Source organism: Podarcis erhardii, assembly GCF_964252035.2.
Source record: "Podarcis erhardii genome assembly, chromosome: Z".
Lineage (NCBI taxonomy): Eukaryota > Metazoa > Chordata > Lepidosauria > Squamata > Lacertidae > Podarcis > Podarcis erhardii.
Window position 1 is genome coordinate 51,192,590 of NC_138504.1, and position 22,500 is coordinate 51,215,089.

The window sequence follows — 22,500 nt, forward strand, 5'->3', positions numbered from 1 at the left end:
TGTTGTTGTTGTTGTTACTACTAATAGTATCATTATTACTACTACTACTACCACACCACCACTGCTACTATTTTCACTATTACTACTGCTATTCTTCTTATTACTACTACGGCTACTATTGCTATCACCACCACCTATTACTATATACTATTACTACGATCATTATCATCGCTACATCTATTGCTACTATTGTTACTACTATCAACTATTACTACTATCGATTTAGCAAAGATTTTAGGCTTCTTTCGTTCCTCCTCCTCCTCCTCCTCCTCCTCCTCCTCCTCCTCCTCCTCCTCCTCCCCCCACTATTATGATTGCTACAATGTTGTTGTTGTTGTTGTTACTACTAATATTATCATTATTACTACTACTACTACTACCATACACCACACCACTGCTACTATTTTCACTATTACTACTGCTATTCTTATTACTACTACTGCTACTATTACTATCACCACCACTATTACCATTACTGCTATTATTCGTGCTATTATTATCATCGCTACACCTATTGTTACTACTATCGATTGTTACTACTATCGATTTAGATTTTAGGCTTCTTCCTTCCTTCCTTCCTTCTTTTTCTTCTTCTTATTATTACTGCTATGATTGTCATTGCTACGCCTATTGCTACTATTGTTACTACTATCGATTATTACTACTACCGGTTTACTAAATATTTTAGGCTTCTTTTACTATCACCATCACCGCTGTTACTGTTATTGCTATTATTACTGCGATTTTTGCCCTCGCTACACCTATTGTTACTACTATCGATTATTACTACTACCGGTTTACTAAATGTTTTAGGCTTCGTTTACTATCACCATCACCGCTGTTACTGTTATTGCTATTATTACTGCGATTTTTGCCCTCGCTACACCTATTGTTACTACTATCGATTATTACTACTACCGGTTTACTAAATATTTTAGGCTTCTTTTACTATCACCATCACCGCTGTTACTGTTATTGCTATTATTACTGCGATTTTTGCCCTCGCTACACCTATTGTTACTACTATCGATTCTTACTACTACCGGTTTACTAAATGTTTTAGGCTTCTTTTACTATCACCATCACCGCTGTTACTGTTATTGCTATTATTACTGCGATTTTTGCCCTCGCTACACCTATTGTTACTACTATCGATTCTTACTACTACCGGTTTACTAAATATTTTAGGCTTCTTTTACTATCACCATCACCGCTGTTACTGTTATTGCTATTATTACTGCGATTTTTGCCCTCGCTACACCTATTGTTACTACTATCGATTATTACTACTATCGGTTTACCAAAGATTTTAGGCTTCTCCCTTGGCTAACGTTCCTTTTCTTTCTCCCCTCTCCCCCCGGAACGTTACTCCCTCTTCCTACTACTCGGACCCTCCGCCAGGACCTACCTACTCGACGGGTGAGTACCAAATACTCCTTCCGCTTCTGTGTCTTGTGCTCCGTCCCGCCGTGGCTTTGCTCGTGACGTTGGTGTCTTGTGCCTGAGGATTGCCCCATCTGCATAGTTATTGCCCCATATCCATACTTATTGCCCCATATCCATACTTATTGCCCAATCTGCATAGGTATTTGCATAGTTATTGCCCCATCTGCATAGTAATAGCCCCAATTGCATAGTTATTGCCCCATCTGCATAGGTATTTACATAGTTATTGCCCCATCTGGATAGCTATTGCCCCATCTCCATTGTTATTGCCCCATATCCATACTTATTGCCCAATCTGCATAGGTATTTACATACTTATTGCCCCATCTGCTTAGGTATTGCCCTATCTGCATAGTAATTGCCCCGTCTGCCCAGGTATTGCCCCATTGGCAAAACTATTCACCTAGGTATTGCCCCATCTGCATAGTTATTGCCCCATATCCATACTTATTGCCCATAGTTATTGCCCCATCTGCATAGTTATTGCCCCATATCCATACATATTGCCCATAGTTATTGCTCCATCTGCATAGTAATTGCCCCATCTGCATAGTTATTTACATAGTTATTGCCCCAGTTGCATGGTAATTGCCCCACCTACCCAGGTATTGCCCCATTTGCATAGGTATTTACCTAGCTATTGCCCCATCTGCATAGGTATTGCCCCAACTGCATAGTTATTGCCCCATATCGATACTTATTGCCCATTCTGCATAGGTATTTACATACTTATTGCCCCATCTGCTTAGGTATTGCCCTATCTGCATAGTAATTGCCCCGTCTGCCCAGGTATTGCCCCATTGGCAAAACTATTCACCTAGGTATTGCCCCATCTGCATAGTTATTGCCCCATATCCATACTTATTGCCCATTCTGCATAGGTATTTACATACTTATTGCCCCATCTGCTTAGGTATTGCCCTTTCTGCATAGTAATTGCCCCGTCTACACAAGTATTGCCCCATTGGCGTAGGTATTTACATAGTTATTGCCCCATCTGCATAGTTATTGCCCCATATCCATACTTATTGCCCATAGTTATTGCCCCATCTGCATAGTAATTGCCCCAACTGCATAGTTATTTCCCCATCTGCATAGTTATTTACCTAGTTATTGCCCCATCTGCATAGTAATTGCCCCACCTACCCAGGTATTGCCCCATTTGCATAGGTATTTACATACTTATTGCCCCATCTGCATAGGTATTGCCCCATCTGCATAGGTATTGCCCCATATCCATACTTATTGCCCCATCTGCATAGTTATTGCCCCACCTGCTCAGATATTGCCCCATTGCCCTATATATTACCCCACCTGCAGAGGTATTGCCCCACTGACCTAGGTATTGCCCCATCTGCACAGGTATTGCCCCATTTGCCTAGGTATTTACCTAGCTATTGCCCCATCTGCATAGGTATTGCCCCATATCCATACTTATTGCCCCATCTGCATAGTTATTGCCCCACCTGCTCAGATATTGCCCCATTGCCCTATATATTACCCCACCTGCAGAGGTATTGCCCCACTGACCTAGGTATTGCCCCATCTGCACAGGTATTGCCCCATTGTCAAAGCTATTTACCTAGGTATTGCCCCAACTGCATAGTTATTGCCCCATATCCCTACTTATTGCCCATTCTGCATAGGTATTTACATACTTATTGCCCCATCTGCATAGGTATTGCCCCGCCTGCCCGGTATTGCCCCATTTCCATAGTTATTGCCCCACTTGCAGAGGTATTGCCCCATCTGCCTCCGTTATTGCCCCATCTCCATAGTAATTGCCCCGTCTACACAGGTATTGCCCCATTGTTTTAGGTATTTACCTGGCTATTGCCCCATTTGCCTAGGTATTGCCCCGTCTGCCCAGGTATTGCCCCATTTGCTTCGGTATTTACATACTTATTGCCCCATCTGCATAGTTATTGCCCCATCTGCATAGTTATTGCCCCATATCGATACTTATTGCCCATTCTGCATACGTATTTACATAGTTATTGCCCCATCTGCTTAGGTATTGCCCTATCTGCATAGTAATTGCCCCGTCTGCCCAGGTATTGCCCCATTGGCAAACCTATTCACCTAGGTATTGCCCCATCTGCATAGTTATTGCCCCATATCCATACTTATTGCCCATTCTGCATAGGTATTTACATACTTATTGCCCCATCTGCCTCCGTTATTGCCCCATCTCCATAGTAATTGCCCCGTCTACACAGGTATTGCCCCATTGTTGTAGGTATTTACCTGGCTATTGCCCCATCTGCCCAGGTATTGCCCCACCTGTGGAGGTATTGCCCCATTTGCCTAGGAATTGCCCCGTCTGCCCAGGTATTGCCCCATTTGCTTCGGTATTTACATACTTATTGCCCCATCTGCATAGTTATTGCCCCATATTCATATTTATCGCCCATAGTTATTGCCCCATCTGCATAGTAATTGCCCCAACTGCATAGTTATTTCCCCATCTGCATAGTTATTTACATAGTTATTGCCCCATCTGCATAGTAATTGCCCCACCTACCCAGGTATTGCCCCATTTGCATAGGTATTTACCTAGCTATTGCCCCATCTGCATAGGTATTGCCCCATCTGCATAGGTATTGCCCCATATCCATACTTATTGCCCCATCTGCATAGTTATTGCCCCACCTGCTCAGATATTGCCCCATTGCCCTATATATTACCCCACCTGCAGAGGTATTGCCCCACTGACCTAGGTATTGCCCCATCTGCACAGGTATTGCCCCATATCCATACTTATTGCCCATTCTGCGTAGGTATTTACATACTTATTGCCCCATTGACCTAGATATTGCCCCATTGACCTAGATATTGCCCCATATCCATACTTATTGCCCCACCTGCCCCTTTATTGCCCCACTGACCTCATTATTGCCCCGCCTCCATTGCTCCGCCCCCTCCTCTTAGCTCCGCCCCTCGTCCTGTCTGCCCCCCCAAAAAAATCCGAATTTCACCCCAAATTTCACCCCACATTTCTTTCCTCCGCATAGCATTGCCTATCAGCGGGTCATTGCCCCATATTGCCCCATATACCTAGGTACTTTCTCTATATATTGCTCCCTTGACCTAGATATTGCCCCATTGACCTGGATAATTGCCCCATTGACCTAGATAATTGCCCCATTCACCTAGATATTGCCCCATATACCTAGGTACTTTCCCTAGATATTGCCCCATTGACCTAGATATTGCCCCATATCCATACTTATTGCCCCACCTGCCCATTTATTGCCCCCTTGACCTAGATATTGCCGCATTGACCTGGATAATTGCCCCATTGACCTAGATAATTGCCCCATTCACCTAGATATTGCCCCATATACCTAGGTACTTTCCCTAGATATTGCCCCATTGACCTAGATATTGCCCCATATCCATACTTATTGCCCCACCTGCCCATTTATTGCCCCCTTGACCTAGATATTGCCCCATTGACCTGGATAATTGCCCCATTGACCTAGATAATTGCCCCATTCACCTAGATATTGCCCCATATACCTAGGTACTTTCCCTAGATAATTGCCCCATTGACCTAGATATTGCCCCATATCCATACTTATTGCCCCACCTGCCCATTTATTGCCCCATTGACCTAGATAACGGCCCCATTGACCTGGATAATTGCCCCATTGACCTAGATAATTGCCCCATTCACCTAGATATTGCCCCATATACCTAGGTACTTTCCCTAGATAATTGCCCCATTGACCTAGATATTGCCCCATATCCATACTTATTGCCCCACCTGCCCATTTATTGCCCCATTGACCTAGATAACGGCCCCATTGACCTGGATAATTGCCCCATTGACCTAGATAATTGCCCCATTCACCTAGATATTGCCCCATATACCTAGGTACTTTCCCTAGATATTGCCCCATTGACCTAGATATTGCCCCATATCCATACTTATTGCCCCACCTTCCCATTTATTGCCCCATTGACCTAGATATTGCCCCATATCCATACTTATTGCCCCACCTGCCCATTTATTGCCCCCTTGACCTAGATATTGCCCCATTGACCTGGATAATTGCCCCATTGACCTGGATAATTGCCCCATTGACCTAGACAATTGCCCCATTTATTGCCCCACTGACCACATTATTGCTCCGCCCCCTCCGCTTAGCTCCGCCCCTTGTCCTGTCTGCCCCACCCCCCTATAAAATCCGAATTTCACCCCGAATTTTCACCCCACATTTCTTTCCTCCGCATAGCATTGCCTATCGGCGGGTCATTCGCGTCTTTCAGTACCAAGTCGGGGAAGATCTTTCCGGAAGGTTCTATTCCTCTTTTTCTTTTCCGTTTTCTCACTCTGCTTTTCCTTTCCTTTCCTTTCTTTTCGCTCGTTCCGTTTTCCCGCTTTTCCTCCCCCCCAAAAAACGGCACGTTCCTAATTTCCCCAAGGCTGGTTTTGTGACTCCGGACTAACGCTCACGCGGCTAGGAAGGGGGTTCTAGATCAAACCGCCCGTTTTTTTGCCACGGCTCTAGATCAATCCGCCGGATTCACAAAGGTTCTAGATCGATTGGTATTCTAGACTGGCCCATTCGTTTTGCGCAGGTTCTAGATCAATTGGCATTTGCAGAGGCTCCAGACTGGGCCGCTCATTTTGCAATAGTTCTAGATTGGACCATTCGGTCTGCGGCGGTTCTAGATCAGTCAGCCGGATTCGCAAAGGTTCTAGGTCGACTGGCATTCTAGATTAAGCCGTTCGTTTTGCGCAGGTTCTAGATCAATTGGCATTTGCAGAGGCTCCAGACTGGGCCGTTCATTTTGCAATAGTTCTAGATTAGACCATTCGGTCTGCGGCGGTTCTAGATCGGTCCGCCGGATTCGCAAAGGTTCTAGGTCGACTGGTATTCTAGATTAAGCCGTTCGTTTTGCGCAGGTTCTAGATCAATTGGCATTTGCAGAGGTTCCAAACTGGGCCGTTCATTTTGCAACAGTTCTAGACTAAATTGTTATTCTAGACTAGACCATTCGTTTTGCGCAGGTTCTAGATCAATTGGCATTTGCGGAGGTTCCAAACTGGGCTGTTCATTTTGCAACAGTTCTAGATTAAATCGGTATTCTAGACTAGACCATTCGTTTTGCGCAGGTTCTAGATCAATTGGCGTTTGCAGAGGTTCCAAACTGGGCCGTTCGTTTTTGTAATGGCTCTAGATTAAACCATTCGTTTTGTGGCGGTTCTAGATCAGTCCGCCGGATCCGCTAAGGTTCTAGATTGATTGGTATTCTAGATTAGAACATTCGGTTTGCGCAGGTTCTCGATCAATTGGTCTTTGCAAAGGTTCCAAACTGAGTCGTTCGTTTTGCGATAGTTCTAGATCAAGCCATTCGTTTTGTGGCGGTTCTAGATCAATCCGCCGGATTCGCGAAGGCTCTAGACCAATTGGTCTTTGCGAAGGCTCCAAACTGGACCGCTTGGGTTTTTTTGCGAAGATTCTAGATCAAACCGGTTTGCGACGGTTCTGGATCAAGCCATCAGTTTTGCGAAGGTTCCAGATCAAACCAGTCATTTTGCAAAGCTTCCAGATCAAACCATTCGATTTGCAAAGGTTCCAGATTGAACCATTCGTGGTTTTTTTTTTTGCAAATGTTCTAGATCAAACCACAGTTTTGTGCAGGTTCTAGACCAAACCAGCCATTTTTGCAAAGGTTCCATATCAAACCATTCAATTTGCAAAGGTTCCAGATCGAACCATTCGATTTGCGAATGTTCTAGTTCAAAACACCCGTTTTGCGCAGGTTCTAGACCAAACCCGTCATTTTGAAAAGCTCCCAGATCAAACCATTCGATTTGCAAAGCTTCCAGATCAAACCATTCATTTTTTGCAAAGGTTCCAGATTGAACAATTTGTGTGGTTTTTTTGCAAAGGTTCTAGACCAAACCACCAGTTTTGCGCAGGTTCTAGACCAGGCCAGTCATTTTGCGAAGGTTCCAGATCAAACCAGTCATTTTGCAAAGCTTCCAGATCAAACCATTCGATTTGCAAAGGTTCCAGACTGAACCATTTGTGGTGTTTTTTTGCAAATGTTCTAGATCACCGGTTTTGCGTGGGTTCTAGACCAAGCCCGCAGCTTTTTGCACAGGTTCCGAGCCGAGCCACTCGCTTCGCGAAGGTTCTAGACCAAACCAGTCATTTTTGCGAAGGTTCCAGATTGAGCCATTCATTTTTCGAATGTTCTAGATCGAACCGCCAGTTTTGTGCAGGTTTTAGACCAAACCAGTCATTTCGCAAAGCTTCCCGATCAAACCATTCGATTTGCAAAGGTTCCAGATCGAACCATTCACTTTTGCAAAGGTTCTAGATCAAAACACCCATTTTGCACAGGTTCTAGACCAAACCCGTCATTTTGAAAAGCTCCCAGATCAAACCATTCGATTTGCAAAGCTTCCAGATCAAACCATTCATTTTTTGCAAAGCTTCCAGATTGAACAATTTGTGTGGGGTTTTTTTTTGCAAAGGTTCTAGACCAAACCACCAGTTTTGCGCAGGTTCTAGACCAAACCAGTCATTTTGCAGAGCTTCCAGATCAAACCAGTCATTTTGCAAAGCTTCCAGATTAAACCATTCGATTTGCAAAGGGTTCCAGATCGAGCCATTCATTTTTTGCAAAGGTTCTAGATCAAACCGCCAGTTTTGTGCAGGTTTTAGACCAAACCAGTCATTTCGCAAAGCTTCCCGATCAAACCATTCGATTTGCAAAGGTTTTTTGCAAAGGTTCCAGATCGAACCATTCACTTTTGCAAAGGTTCTAGATCAAAGCACCCATTTTGCACAGGTTCTAGACCAAACCCGTCATTTTGAAAAGCTCCCAGATCAAACCATTCGATTTGCAAAGCTTCCAGATCAAACCATTCATTTTTTGCGAAGGTTCCAGATTGAACAATTTGTGTGGTTTTTTTTGCAAAGGTTCTAGACCAAACCACCAGTTTTGCGCAGGTTCTAGACCAAACCAGTCATTTTGCAAAGCTTCCAGATCAAACCAGTCATTTTGCAAAGCTTCCAGATTAAACCATTCGATTTGCAAAGGGTTCCAGATCGAGCCATTCATTTTTTGCAAAGGTTCTAGATCAAACCGCCAGTTTTGTGCAGGTTTTAGACCAAACCAGTCATTTCGCAAAGCTTCCCGATCAAACCATTCGATTTGCAAAGGTTTTTGCAAAGGTTCCAGATCGAACCATTCACTTTTGCAAAGGTTCTAGATCAAAGCACCCGTTTTGCGCGGGTTCTAGACCAAACCTGTCATTTTGAAAAGCTTCCAGATCAAACCATTCGATTTGCCAAGGTTCCAGATTGAACCATTCGTGGTTTTTTTTTTTTTTGCAAATGTTCTAGATCACCGGTTTTGCGCGGGTTCTAGACCAAACCCTCAGCTTTTTGCACAGGTTCCGAGCCGAGCCACTCGCTTCGCAAAGGTTCTCGAACCCGGCACCTCACGGCGAATCACCCGCGCGGCGTGTGTGGGGCACGGCGGGGGCGGCTGAGGCGCGGAACCCGGACCGGCACGGAACCCGGAGCGCTTGGGGGTGTGGCATGGCGTGTGTTTGGTGGTTTTCCTTTGGGTCAGGCTCGGAATTAACCGGATCGAACGAAATCCTCTGGGGGGGATTTCTCTGCCCGTTAATTTACATTTCCTATTATTATTATTATTATTATTATTATTATTATTATTAATGGAGCAAAGTTTGCCTTGTCCGTTAATTGACCCTTCCTATTATTATTATTATTATTATTATTATTATTTGCTATGCCCATTTATTTACAAATAATAATAATAATAATAATAATAATAATGTTTGCCTTGTCCGTTAATTTAAATTCCCTATTATTATTATTATTATTATTATTATTGTTATTATTATTATTATAACGGAGCAAAGTTTGCCTTGCCCGTTAATTTACACTTATTATTATTATTATTATTATTATTATTATTATTTGCTATGCCCATTAATTTACACATAATAATAATAATGATAATAATAATAATGTTTGCCTTGTCCGTTAATTTAAATTCCCTATTATTATTATTATTATTATTATTATTGTTATTATTATTATTATAACGGAGCAAAGTTTGCCTTGTCCGTTAATTTAAATTCCCTATTATTATTATTATTATTTGCTATGCCCATTAAATTACACATAATAATAATAATGATAATAATAATAATGTTTGCCTTGTCCGTTAATTTAAATACCCTATTATTATTATTATTATTATTATTATTATTATTACGGAGCCAAGTTTGCCTTGTCCGTTAATTTACACTTCCTATTATTATTATTATTAGTAGTAGTAGTAGTAGTATTTGCTCTGCCCATTTATTTTCTAATAATAATAATAATAATAATGGAACCAAGTTTGCTTTCTCCATTAATTTACACTTCCTATTATTATTATTATTATTATTATTATTATTATTATTCACAGAGCCAAGTTTGCTCTGCCCATTAATTTACTACTACTACTAATAATAATAATAATAATGGAGCCGTTTGCCTTGTGCGTTAATTTAAATTCCCTATTATTATTATTATTATTATTATTATTATTATTACGGAGCCAAGTTTGCCTTGTCCGTTAATTTACACTTCCTATTATTATTATTATTATTATTATTACGGAGCCAAGTTTGCCTTGTCCGTTAATTTACACTTCCTATTATTATTATTATTATTATTATTATTATTATTATTATTATTAATGGAACCAAGTTTGCCTTGCCCGTTAATTTACACTTCCTATTATTATTATTATTATTATTATTATTATTATTATTATTCACAGAGCCAAGTTTGCTCTGCCCATTAATTTACTACTACTACTAATAATAATAATAATGGAGCCAAGTTTGCCTTGTCCGTTAATTTAAATTCCCTATAATTATTATTATTATTATTATTACGGAGCCAAGTTTGCCTCGTCCGTTAATTTACACTTCCTATTATTATTATTATTATTGTTGTTGTTGTTGTTGTTGTTGTTGTTGTTGTTATGGAGCAAAGTTTGCCTTGCCCGTTAATTTACACTTCCCATTATTATTATTATTATTATTACGGAGCCAAGTTTGCCTTGCCCATTAATTTACACTTCCTATTATTATTATTATTATTATTATTATTATTATTGGAGCCAAGTTTGCCTTGCCCGTTAATTTAAATTCCTTATTATTATTATTACTATTATTATTATTATTAATGGAGCAAAGTTTGCCTTGTCCGTTAATTTAAATTCCCTATTATTATTATTATTATTATTATTAATGGAGCAAAGTTTGCCTTGTCCGTTAATTTATACTTCCTATTATTATTATTATTATTATTATTATTATTATTATTAATGGAGCAAAGTTTGCCTTGTCCGTTAATTTACACTTCCTATTATTATTATTATTATTATTATTATTATTATTATTAAAGGAGCAAAGTTTGCCTTGCCCGTTAATTTAAATTCCCTATTATTATTATTATTATTATTATTATTATTGGAGCAAAGTTTGCTTTGTCCAATAATTTACACTTCCTATTATTATTATTATTATTATTATTATAATTAATGGAGCCAAGTTTGCCTTGCCCGTTAATTTACACTTCCTATTATTATTATTATTATTATTATTATTATTATTATTATTATTATTGGAGCAAATTTGCCTTGTCCGTTAATTTACATTTCCTATTATTATTATTATTATTATTATTATTATTATTAATGGAGCAAAGTTTGCCTTGTCCATTAATTTACACTTCCTATTATTATTATTATTATTATTATTAGAGCAAAGTTTGCCTTGTCCGTTAATTTACACTTCCTATTATTATTATTATTATTATTATTATTATTACGGAGCCAAGTTTGCCTTGCCCGTTAATTTACACTTCCTACTATTATTATTATTATTATTATTATTATTACGGAGCCAAGTTTGCCTTGCCCGTTAATTTACACTTCCTATTATTATTATTATTATTATTATTATTATTATTAATGGAGCAAAGTTTGCCTTGCCCGTTAATTTAAATTCCTTATTATTATTATTACTATTATTATTATTATTATTAATGGAGCAAAGTTTGCCTTGTCCGTTAATTTAAATTCCCTATTATTATTATTATTATTATTATTAATGGTGCCAAGTCTGCCTTGCCCGTTAATTTACACTTCCTATTCTTATTATAATCATTATTATTATTGCCCTTTTTGGAAAAGGAGAAATGAAATTGAGGTGCAAAACCATAAAATACAGAATAATAATAATAATGAATTTAAATTAACGAACAAGGCAAACTTTGCTCCATTATTATTATTAATAATAATAATAGGAAGTGTAAATTAACGGGCAAGGCAAACTTGGCTCCAATAATAATAATAATAATAATAATAATAATAGGGAATTTAAATTAACGGGCAAGGCAAACTTGGCTCCAATAATAATAATAATAATAATAATAATAATAATAATAATAGGGAATTTAAATTAACGGGCAAGGCAAACTTGGCTCCAATAATAACAATAATAATAATAATAATAATAATAATAATAATAATAATAATAATAATAGGAAGTGTAAATGAAATAGAGGTGCGAAAGCATAAAATACAGAATAATAATAATATTATAATAATAATATTATAATATTATAATAATATAATAATATAATATTATAATATTATAATAATAAAATTATAATAATATATTAATATTATAATATAATAATAATATAATATAATAATAATATAACAATAATATAACAATAATAATAATATTATTATTATACTAATACTAATACTAATACTAATACTAATAATATTAATAATAATATAAAACAACCCCATTGCCCCATTTTCAAAAATTGAATTCTTCAGATTTCCGGTTCTCGTCAACGGAACCGGAGAAAAATCCGGGTTCTCCGCCCGGCAACCAGTTCCGGGTCGGCTAGCAATTAATGGGGGGGATTTCCGGAAATTAATTAAGTAATGGACATCGTTAATTAATTAATTGTTAATTCCGAGCCTCGCCGCTTTTCCCCGCCTCCCCTCCCGGCGACCCTCCAATCACGTTCCTCCTTTCGGTTCTAGGTCTTGCATGGTTGAGGAATCCGGAACCCTGGAGTCTCAGCTGGAAGCCACCAAGGTATTATTATTATTATTATTATTAATATTAATCATTTAATCATTAATGCATTCTAATTGCTGCCTTCTAATGGTGATTAGCATTATCATTATTAATTTTTTCTCTCTCTCTCTCGTTCTATCTCTCCCTCCTTCCTCCTTCCTCTCTTCCTCCTTTCCCTTCTCTCTCCCTCCCTTCCTATCTTCCTCTCTCCCTCCTTCCTCTCTTCCTCCTTTCCCTTCCTTCCTTCCTTCCTTCCTTCCTTCCTTCTCTCTCTCCCTCCTTCCCTTGCTCTTCCTCCTTCCTCTCTTCCTCCTTTCCCTTCTCTCTCTCTCCTTCCTTCCTTCCTTCCTTCCTTCCTTCCTTCCTTCCTTCCTTTCTTTTCTCTCTCCCTCTCCCTCCCTTCCTCTCTCCCTCCCTTCCTCTCTCCCTCCTTCCTCCCTCCCATTCTCTCTCCCTTCCTCTCTTCCTCCTTTCCCTTCTCCCTTCCTTCCTCTCTCCTTCCTTCCTTCCTTCCTTTTCTCTTTCCCTCTCCCTCCCTTCCTCTCTTCCTCATTTCCCTTCTCCCTCCCTTCCTCTCTCCTTCCTTCCTTCCTCCTTTCCCTTCTCCCTCCCTTCCTCTCTCCTTCCTTCCTTCCTCCTTTCCCTTCTCCCTCCCTTCCTCTCTCCTTCCTTCCTTCCTTCCTTCCTTTTCTCTCTCCCTCCCCCTCCCTTCCTCTCTCCTTCCTTCCTTCCTTTTCTCTCTCCCTCTCCCTCCCTTCCTCTCTTCCTCCTTTCCCTTCTCCCTCCCTTCCTCTCTCCTTCCTTCCTTCCTTCCTTCCTTCCTTCCTTCCTTCCTTCCTTCCCTCTCTCCCTCTCCCTCCCTTCCTCTTTTCCTCCTTTTCCTTCTCTCTCTCTCCTTCCTTCCTTCCTTCCTTCCTTCCTTCCTTCCTTCCTTCCCTCTCTCCCTCTCCCTCCCTTCCTCTCTTCCTCCTTTCCCTTCTCCCTCCCTTCCTCTCTCCTTTCCCTTCTCCCTCCCTTCCTCTCTCCTTCCTCCCTTCCTTCCTTTCTCTCTCTCCCTCTCCCTCCCTTCCTCTCTTCCGCCCTTCCCTTCTCCCTCCCTTCCTCTCTCCTTCCTTCCTTCCTTCCTTCCTTCCTTCCTTCCTTGCTTCCTTCCCTCTCTCCCTCTCCCTCCCTTCCTCTCTTCCTCCTTTCCCTTCTCCCTCCCTTCCTCTCTCCTTCCTTCCTTCCTTTTCTCTCTCCCTCTCCCTCCCTTCCTCTCTTCCTCCTTTCCCTTCTCCCTCCCTTCCCTCTCTCCTTCCTTCCTTCCTTCCTTCCTTCCTTCCTTCCTTCCTTCCTTTTTCTCCCTCTCCTTCCCTTCCTCTCTCCTTCCTTCCTTCCTTCCTTCCTTCCTTCCTTCCTTCCTTCCTTCCTTCCTTTTCTCTCTCCCTCTCCCTCCCTTCCTCTCTCCCTCCTTCCTCCCTCCCTTCCTCTCTCCCTCCTTCCTCCTTCCCATTCTCTCTCCCTTCCTCTCTTCCTCCTTTCCCTTCTCCCTCCCTTCCTCTCTCCTTCCTTCCTTCCTTTTCTCTCTCCCTCTCCCTCCCTTCCTCTCTTCCTCCTTTCCCTTCCTCTCTCCTTCCTTCCTTCCTTCCTTCCTTCCTTCCTTCCTTCTCTCTCCCTCCCTCCCTTGCTCTTCCTCCTTTCCCTTCTCTCTCCCTCCTTCCTCTCTTCCTCCTTTCCCTTCCTCTCTCCTTCCTTCTTTCTTTCCTTCCTTCCTTCCTTCCTTCCTTCCTTCCTTCCTTTTCTCCCTCCCTCCCTTCCTCTCTCCCTCCTTCCTCTCTTCCTCCTTTCCCTTCTCTCTCCATCCCTTCCTCTCTCCCTCCTTCCTTCCTTCCTTTTCTTCCTCCCTTCCTCTTTCCCTCTCTCTCTCCTTCCTCTCTTCCTCCTTTCCCTTCTCTCTCCCTCCCTTCCTCTCTCCCTCCTTCCTCCTTCCCATTCTCTCTCCCTTCCTCTCTTCCTCCTTTCCCTTCTCCCTCCCTTCCTCTCTCCTTCCTTCCTTCCTTTTCTCTCTCCCTCTCCCTCCCTTCCTCCCTTCCTCCTTTCCCTTCCTCTCTCCTTCCTTCCTTCCTTCCTTCCTTCCTTCCTTCCTTCCTTCCTTCCTTCCTTCTCTCTCTCCCTCCCTCCCTTGCTCTTCCTCCTTCCTCTCTTCCTCCTTTCCCTTCTCTCTCCCTCCTTCCTTCCTTTTCTCCCTCCCTCCCTTCCTCCCTTCCTCTCTCCTTCCTTCCTTTTCTCTCTCCCTCTCCCTCCCTTCCTCTCTTCCTCCTTTTCCTTCTCTCTCTCTCCTTCCTTCCTTCCTTCCTTCCTTCCTTCCCTCCCTCCCTCCCCTCCCTCCCTCCTTCCCTCCTTCCTCTCTTCCTCCTTCCCTCTCTCCCTCCTTCCTCCCTTCCGGAAATCCAGCGCAAGCACCAGGAGATCCGCGCCATGCGCAGCCAGCTCAAGAAGATCGAGGATCTGGGAGCCGCCATGGAGGAGGCCCTGATCCTGGACAACAAATACACCGAACACAGCACCGTCGGCTTGGCCCAGCAGTGGGATCAACTGGATCAACTGGGGATGCGCATGCAGCACAACCTGGAGCAGCAGATCCAGGCCAGGTGAGGAGAGGTCCCGGAGAGAGATCCCCCGAGATCTAGGGGTGTGAGAGAGATCCCCTGAGATGTAGGGGATCAACGGGGGAGTGCGGCTGCGGCAGATCCAAGGCAGCTGGTGGAGATCCCAGAGATCTCGGGGATTGACTGGGGAGGCGGATGCAACAGATCCCAGCCAGATCTAGGGGGATCAACTGGGATGCGCATGCAGCACAACCTGGAGCAGCAGATCCAGGCCAGGTGAGGGAGAGATCCCTGAGATCTAGGGGTGTGAGAGAGAGATCCCCGAGATCTAGGGGATCAACTGGGGAGGCGGATGCAGCACAACCTGGAGCAGCAGATCCGGGCCAGGTGAGGGAAAGATCCCTGAGATCTAAGTGTGTGTGAGAGAGATCCCCGAGATCTAGGGGTGAGAGAGAGATCCCCGAGATCTAGGGGTGAGAGATCCCCGAGATCTCGGGGATCAACTGGGGAGGCGCATGCAGCACAACCTGGAGCAGCAGATCCAGGCCAGGTGAGGGAGAGATCCCCGAGATCTATGGGTGTGAGAAAGATCCCCGAGATCTAGGGTGTGTGAGAGAGATCCCCAAGATCTAGGGGTGTGAGAGAGATCCCTGAGATATAGGGGTGTGAGAGAGAGATCCCCGAGATCTCGGCGATCAAGTGGGGAGGCGGAGGCGGCAGATCCAAGGCAGGTGAGGGAGAGATCCCGAGATCTAGGGGTGTGTGTGAGAGAGAGATCCCCCAAGATCTCGGGGGATCGAGTGGGGAGGCGGAGGCGGCAGATCCAAGGCAGGTGAGGGAGAGATCCCCCGAGATCTAGGGGTATGAGAGAGATCCCTCAAGATCTAGGGGTGTGTGAGAAAGAGATCCCCAAGATCTCGGGGATCGAGTGGGGAGGAGGAGGTGGCAGATCCAAGGCAGGTGAGGGATAGATCCCGAGATCTAGGGGTGTGTGAGAGAGATCCCCCAAGATCTAGGGGTGTGTGAGAGAGATCCCCAAGATCTTGGAGGCGGCAGTTCTGAGGCAGGTGAGGGAGAGATTCCCGAGATCTAGGGGTATGAGAGAGATCCCTCAAGATCTAGGGGTGTGTGAGAGAGATCCCCAAGATCTCGGGGGATCGAGTGGGGAGGCGGAGGCGGCAGATCCAAGGCAGGTGAGGGAGAGATCCCCGAGATATAGGGGTGGGAGAGAGATCCCTCAAGATCTAGGGGTGTGAGAGAGAGAGATCCCCAAGATCTCAGGGGATCGAGTGGGGAGGCAGAGGCAGGAGATCCAAGGCAGGTAAGGGGGATTCCCCGAGATCTAGGGGATCTACTGGGAGGCAGGTGCGGCACAACCTGGAGCAGCAGATCCAGGCCAGGTGAGGGAGATCCCTGGGATCCAGGGGGAGGGGAGGGTCTAAAATATCATTATTGTTGCTGTGATTGTTATTATCATTATTCTAAATAATTATCTCATCATTAGTATCATTTTAAATTATTATTATTATTATTACTATTATTACTATTATTATTACTATTGCTATTCTTCTTCTAAACAATTATCTAATAATTTATTATTATTATTATTATTATTATTATTATTATTATTATTATTATTATTACTATTATTATTGGATCTGGAGCAGCAGATCCAAGCCAGGTGAGGAAGATCCCCTGAGATCTCGGGGGATCAACTGGGGGTGTGGATGCAGCACCACCCGCAGCAGCAGATCCAGGCCAGGTGAGAGGGATCCCTGAGATCTAGGGGATCAATTGCTGAGGCAGATGCAGCAGATCCAAGCCAGGGGAGAGATCCCCGAGACCTAGGGGATCGACTGGGGAGGCGGGTGCAGCAGATCCAACTCAGGGGAGAGAGATCACCAAGATCTTGGGGATCGACTGGGGAGGCGGATCCAACAGATCCCAGCCAGATCTAGGGGAAACAACTAGGGATGCAGATGCAGCACAACGTGGAACAGCATATCCAAGCCAGGTGTGAGAGACCCCTGAGATCTAGGGGTGTGAGAGATCCCCCAAGATCTAGGAATGAGAGAGATCGAGAAATCCCCAAGATCTAGGGGAATCAACTGGGGTGCAGCACAACCTGGAGCATCAGATCCAGGCCAGGTGAGGGAGATCCCTTGAGGTTGAGGGGATCAACTGGGAGGCGGGTGCAGCATACCCTGGAGCAGCAGGTTCCCATGAGATCTAGGGGATCAACTGGGATCAACTGGGGAGGCAGGGTGCGGGTGCAGCAGATCCAAGCCAGGGAGAGCGATCCCAAGATCTTGGGGATCAACTGGGGAGGCGGATCCAACAGATCCCAGCCAGATATAGGGGATCAACTGGGGATGCGGAGGCAGCACAACCTGGAGAGCAGATCCAAACCAGGTGAGAGAAATCCCCTGAGATCTAGGGGTGAGAGAGATCCCCCGAGATCTAGGGGATCAACTGGTGGTGCGGAGGCAGCACAACCTGGAGATCTAGGGGTGAGAGAGATTGAGAGATCCCTGAGATCTAGGGGATCAACTGGGGGTATGGATGCAGCACAACCTGGAGCAGTAGATCCAGGCCAGGTAAGAGAGATCCCCCAAAGATCTCGGGGGATTGACTGGGGGATGCGGGTGAGTCAGATCCAAGCTAGGTGAGAGAGATCCCCCAAGATCTAGGGGATCAACTGGGGGTGCGGATGCAGCAGATCCAAGCCAGGTGATAGGTATCCCCCGAGATCTAGGGGGATCGACTGGGGGTGCGGATGCAGCGGATCCAAGCCAGGTGAGGGAGATCCCCTGAGAATGAGGGGGAGATCCACTCCCCGGACAGATCTCCGCCCACCCTGTATTGATCTGCTCTCCGCTTTGATTAAATTAATAAATAGCGGTAACAGTAATAAAAGCGATTTGATTAAATTAATAATAATTAATAATAATAGGGATAGAAGCAATTAGATGGCATTAATGATTTAATAATAATAATAATAATAATAATAATAATAATAATAATAATAATTAATTTCTCTTTTTCCCCACCAGGAACACGACGGGGGTCACCGAAGAAGCGCTGAAGGAGTTCAGTATGATGTTCAAGTAAGTATGATTGATTGATTAATTCCCAATATTGATTGATTGATTGATTGATTGATTGGTTGGTTGGTTGGTTGATAATTCCCAAGATGAATTGATTGGTTGATAATTCCCAAGATGGATTAATTAATGGATTGAGTGATAATTCCCAAGACTGACTGAGTGATTGTTTGATTGATAATTCCCAAGATTGATTGATGGATGGATGGATGGATTGATAATTCCCAAGATTGATTGATAATTCCCAAGATGGATTGAGTGATTAATTCCCAATATTGATTGATTGATTGATTGATTGATTGATAATTCCCAAGATTGATTGATAATTCCCAAGATGGACTGAGTGATTAATTCGCAAATTTATTGATTATTCCCAAGATGAATTTAGTGATTGATTGATTGATTGATTAGTTCCCAAGATCGATGGATTGATAATTCCCAAGATGGATTGATTAATAATTCTCAAAATGGATGGATTGATTGATAATTCCCAAGATGGATGGATTGGTTGATAATTCCCAAGATGGATTAATTGATTGAGTGATAATTCCCAAGATGGATTAATTGATTGAGTGATAATTCCCAAGACTGATTAAGTGATTGTTTGATTGATTGATTGATTGATTGATTGATTGATTGAGTGAGTGAGTCATAATTCCCAAGACTGATTGAGTGATGATTCCCAAGATTGATTGATTGATTGATTAATTCCCAAGATGGATGGATGGATGGATAATTCCCAAGATTGATTGATAATTCCCAAGATGGATTGAGTGATTAATTCCCAAGATTGATTTATTGATTAATCCCAAGATGAATTTAGTGATTGATTGATTAGTTCCCAAGATGGATGGATTGATTCCCAAGATGGATTGAGTGATTAATTCCCAAGATTGATTGATTTAGTGATTGATTGATTGAATGATTAGTTCCCAAGATGGATGGATGGATAGATTGATAATTCCCAAGATGGATTGATTGGCTGATAATTCCCAAGATGGATTGATTGGCTGATAATTCCCAAGATGGATGGATTGATTGATTGATTGATTGATTGATTGAGTGATAATTCCCAAGACTGATTGAGTGTTTGATTGATAATTCCCAAAATGGATTAATTGATTGACTGATAATTCCCAAGACTGATTAATTGATTGTTGGATTGATAATTCCCAAGATTGATTGAGTGATGATTCCCAGGATTGATGGAGTGATAATTCCCAAGATGAATTTAGTGATTGATTGATTAGTTCCCAAGATGGATGGATTCCCAAGATGGATTGATTGATTATTCCCAAGATGAATTTAGTGATTGATTGATTGATTGATTGATTAGTTCCCAAGATGGATGGATTGATTCCCAAGATGGATTGATTGATTATTCCCAAGATGAATTTAGTGATTGATTGATTGATTGATAATTCCCAAGACGGATTGATTAATAATTCCCAAGATGGATTGATTGATAATTCCAAAGATTGCTTAATTGATGGAGTGATAATTCCCAAGATGGATTGATTGATTCCCAATATGGATTGATTGATTGATTGATTCCCAAGATGGATGCATTCCCAAGATGGATTGATTGATTATTCCCAAGATGAATTGATTGATTGATTGATTGATTGATTGATTGATTAGTTCCCAAGATAGATGGATTGATTGATAATTCCCAAGATGGATTGATTAATAATTCACAAAATGGATTGATTGATAATTCCAAAGATTGCTTAATTGATTGAGTGATAATTCCCAAGATTGATTGATTCCCAAGATGGATTTATTGATTGATTGATTAATTCCCAAGATGGATGGATTGATTCCCAAGATAGATTTATTTATTGATTGATTCATTAATTCCTAAGATGGATGGATTGATTCCCAAGATGGATGGATGGATTGATTTCCAGGATGGATGGATTGATTTCCAGGATGGATGGATCATTCCCAAGATTGATTGATTGATTATTGATTGATTATCGCCTTTCCCCCCAAAATTCCAGGCACTTCGACAAGGACAAATCCGGCCGCCTGAATCACCAGGAGTTCAAATCTTGCCTTCGATCCCTCGGCTACGATCTGCCAATGGTGGAGGAAGGAGAGCCAGATCCCGAATTCGAATCCATTCTGGACACGGTGGATCCCAACAGGTAGGAACATTATTAAATTCAATTACTATTATTATTATTATTATTATTATTATTATTATTATTATTAGGTATAGGGCAGTTGAGAAATTATAGAAATTCAATTAATAATAATAATAATATAGAGCAGTCTAGAAATTATAGAAATTCAATTAATAATAATAAGAACAAGAATAAGAAAGGGGAAAGGGCAGTCTAGAAATTACAGAAATTCAATTAATAATAATAATAATAATAATAATAATAATAATAATAATAATAATAATAATAATGATAATGGGTATAGGGCAGTCTAGAAATTATAGAAATTCAATTATAATAATAATAATAATAATAATAATAATAATAATAATAATAGGTATAGGGCAGTCTAGAAATTATAGAAATTCAATTAATAATAATAATAATAGGTAAAGGGCAGTAAGCCTAGAAATTATAGAAATTCAATTCTTATTATTATTATTAATAATAATAATAATAATAATAATAATAATAGAGGGGAACAACAATAATAATAATAGGTATAGGGCAGTCTAGAAATTAGAGAAATTCAATTAATAATAATAATAATAACAATAGGTAAAGGGCAGTAAGTCTAGAAATTATAGAAATATAAATTGGAATAAATCCGGAATAAAGCGGAATAAATCAAAATAAATTGGAATATATGTGAATAAATCCGGAATAAATCGGAATAAATCCGGAATAAATTGGAATAAATCAGGAATAAATTGGAATAAATCAAAATAAATTGGAATATATGTGAATAAATTGGAATAAATCAAAATAAATCAAAATAAATTGGATTATATGTGACTAAATTGGAATAAATCGAAATAAATGGGAATCTATGTGAATAAATTGGAATAAATCGAAATAAATTGGAATATATGTGAATAAATTGGAATAAATCCGGAATAAAGCGGAATAAATCGAAATAAATTGGAATATATGTGAATGAATTGGAATAAATCCGGCATAAATCGGAATAAATTGAAATTAATTGGAATATATGTGAATAAATTGGAATAAATTGGAATAAATCCGGAATAAATCGAAATAAATTGGAATATATGTGAATAAATTGGAATAAATCGAAATAAATCGAAATAAATTGGAATATATGTGAATAAATTGGAATAAATTGAAATAAATCGGAATAAATTGAAATATAAGTGAATAAATCCGGCATAAATCGGAATAAATCGAAATAAATTGGAATATATGTGAATAAATTGGAATAAATCTGGAATAAATTGGAATAAATCGGAATTAATTGGAATATATGTGAATAAATTGGAATAAATCCGGAATAAAGCAAAATAAATCGAAATAAATTGGAATGTATGTGAATAAATTGGAATAAATCTGGAATAAATTGGAATATATGTGAATAAATTGGAATAAATCCGGAATAAATTGGAATATATGTGAATAAATTGGAATAAATCTGGAATAAATTGGAATAAATTGAAATAAATTGGAATAAATCGAAATAAATTGGAATATATGTGAATAAATTGGAATCAATTGAAATAAATCGAAATAAATTGGAATATATGTGAATAATTTGGAAGAAATCTGGAAGAAATTGGAATATATGTGAATAATTTGGAATAAATCCGGAATAAATAAATTGGAATATATGTGAATATATAAATTGGAATAAATAAATTGGAATATATGTGAATCATTTGGAAGAAATCTGGAAGAAATTGGAATATATGTGAATCATTTGGAATAAATCCGGAATAAATAAATTGGAATATATGTGAATATATAAATTGGAATAAATAAATTGGAATATATGTGAATAAATTTGAATAAATCCGGAATAAATTGGAATATATGTGAATAAATTGGCATAAATCTGGAATAAATTGGAATCAATTGAAATAAATTGGAATAAATCGAAATAAATTGGAATATATGTGAATAAATTGGAATCAATTGAAATAAATCGAAATAAATTGGAATATATGTGAATCATTTGGAAGAAATCTGGAAGAAATTGGAATATATGTGAATAATTTGGAATAAATCCGGAATAAATAAATTGG

General features: G+C 40.6%; 1 protein-coding gene across 1 annotated transcript in view; it reads left to right on the forward strand.

The window, feature by feature from the left end:
• SPTAN1 (spectrin alpha, non-erythrocytic 1) overlaps nucleotides 1-22,500 on the forward strand; it is a 189,149-nt gene that overhangs the window by 163,264 nt on the left and 3,385 nt on the right. The window contains 5 exon segments of the mRNA XM_081846710.1: nucleotides 1,402-1,419; nucleotides 12,565-12,619; nucleotides 15,035-15,231; nucleotides 18,243-18,296; nucleotides 20,297-20,443. Of these exon segments, the coding sequence (XP_081702836.1) occupies nucleotides 1,402-1,419; nucleotides 12,565-12,619; nucleotides 15,035-15,231; nucleotides 18,243-18,296; nucleotides 20,297-20,443 (471 nt within the window).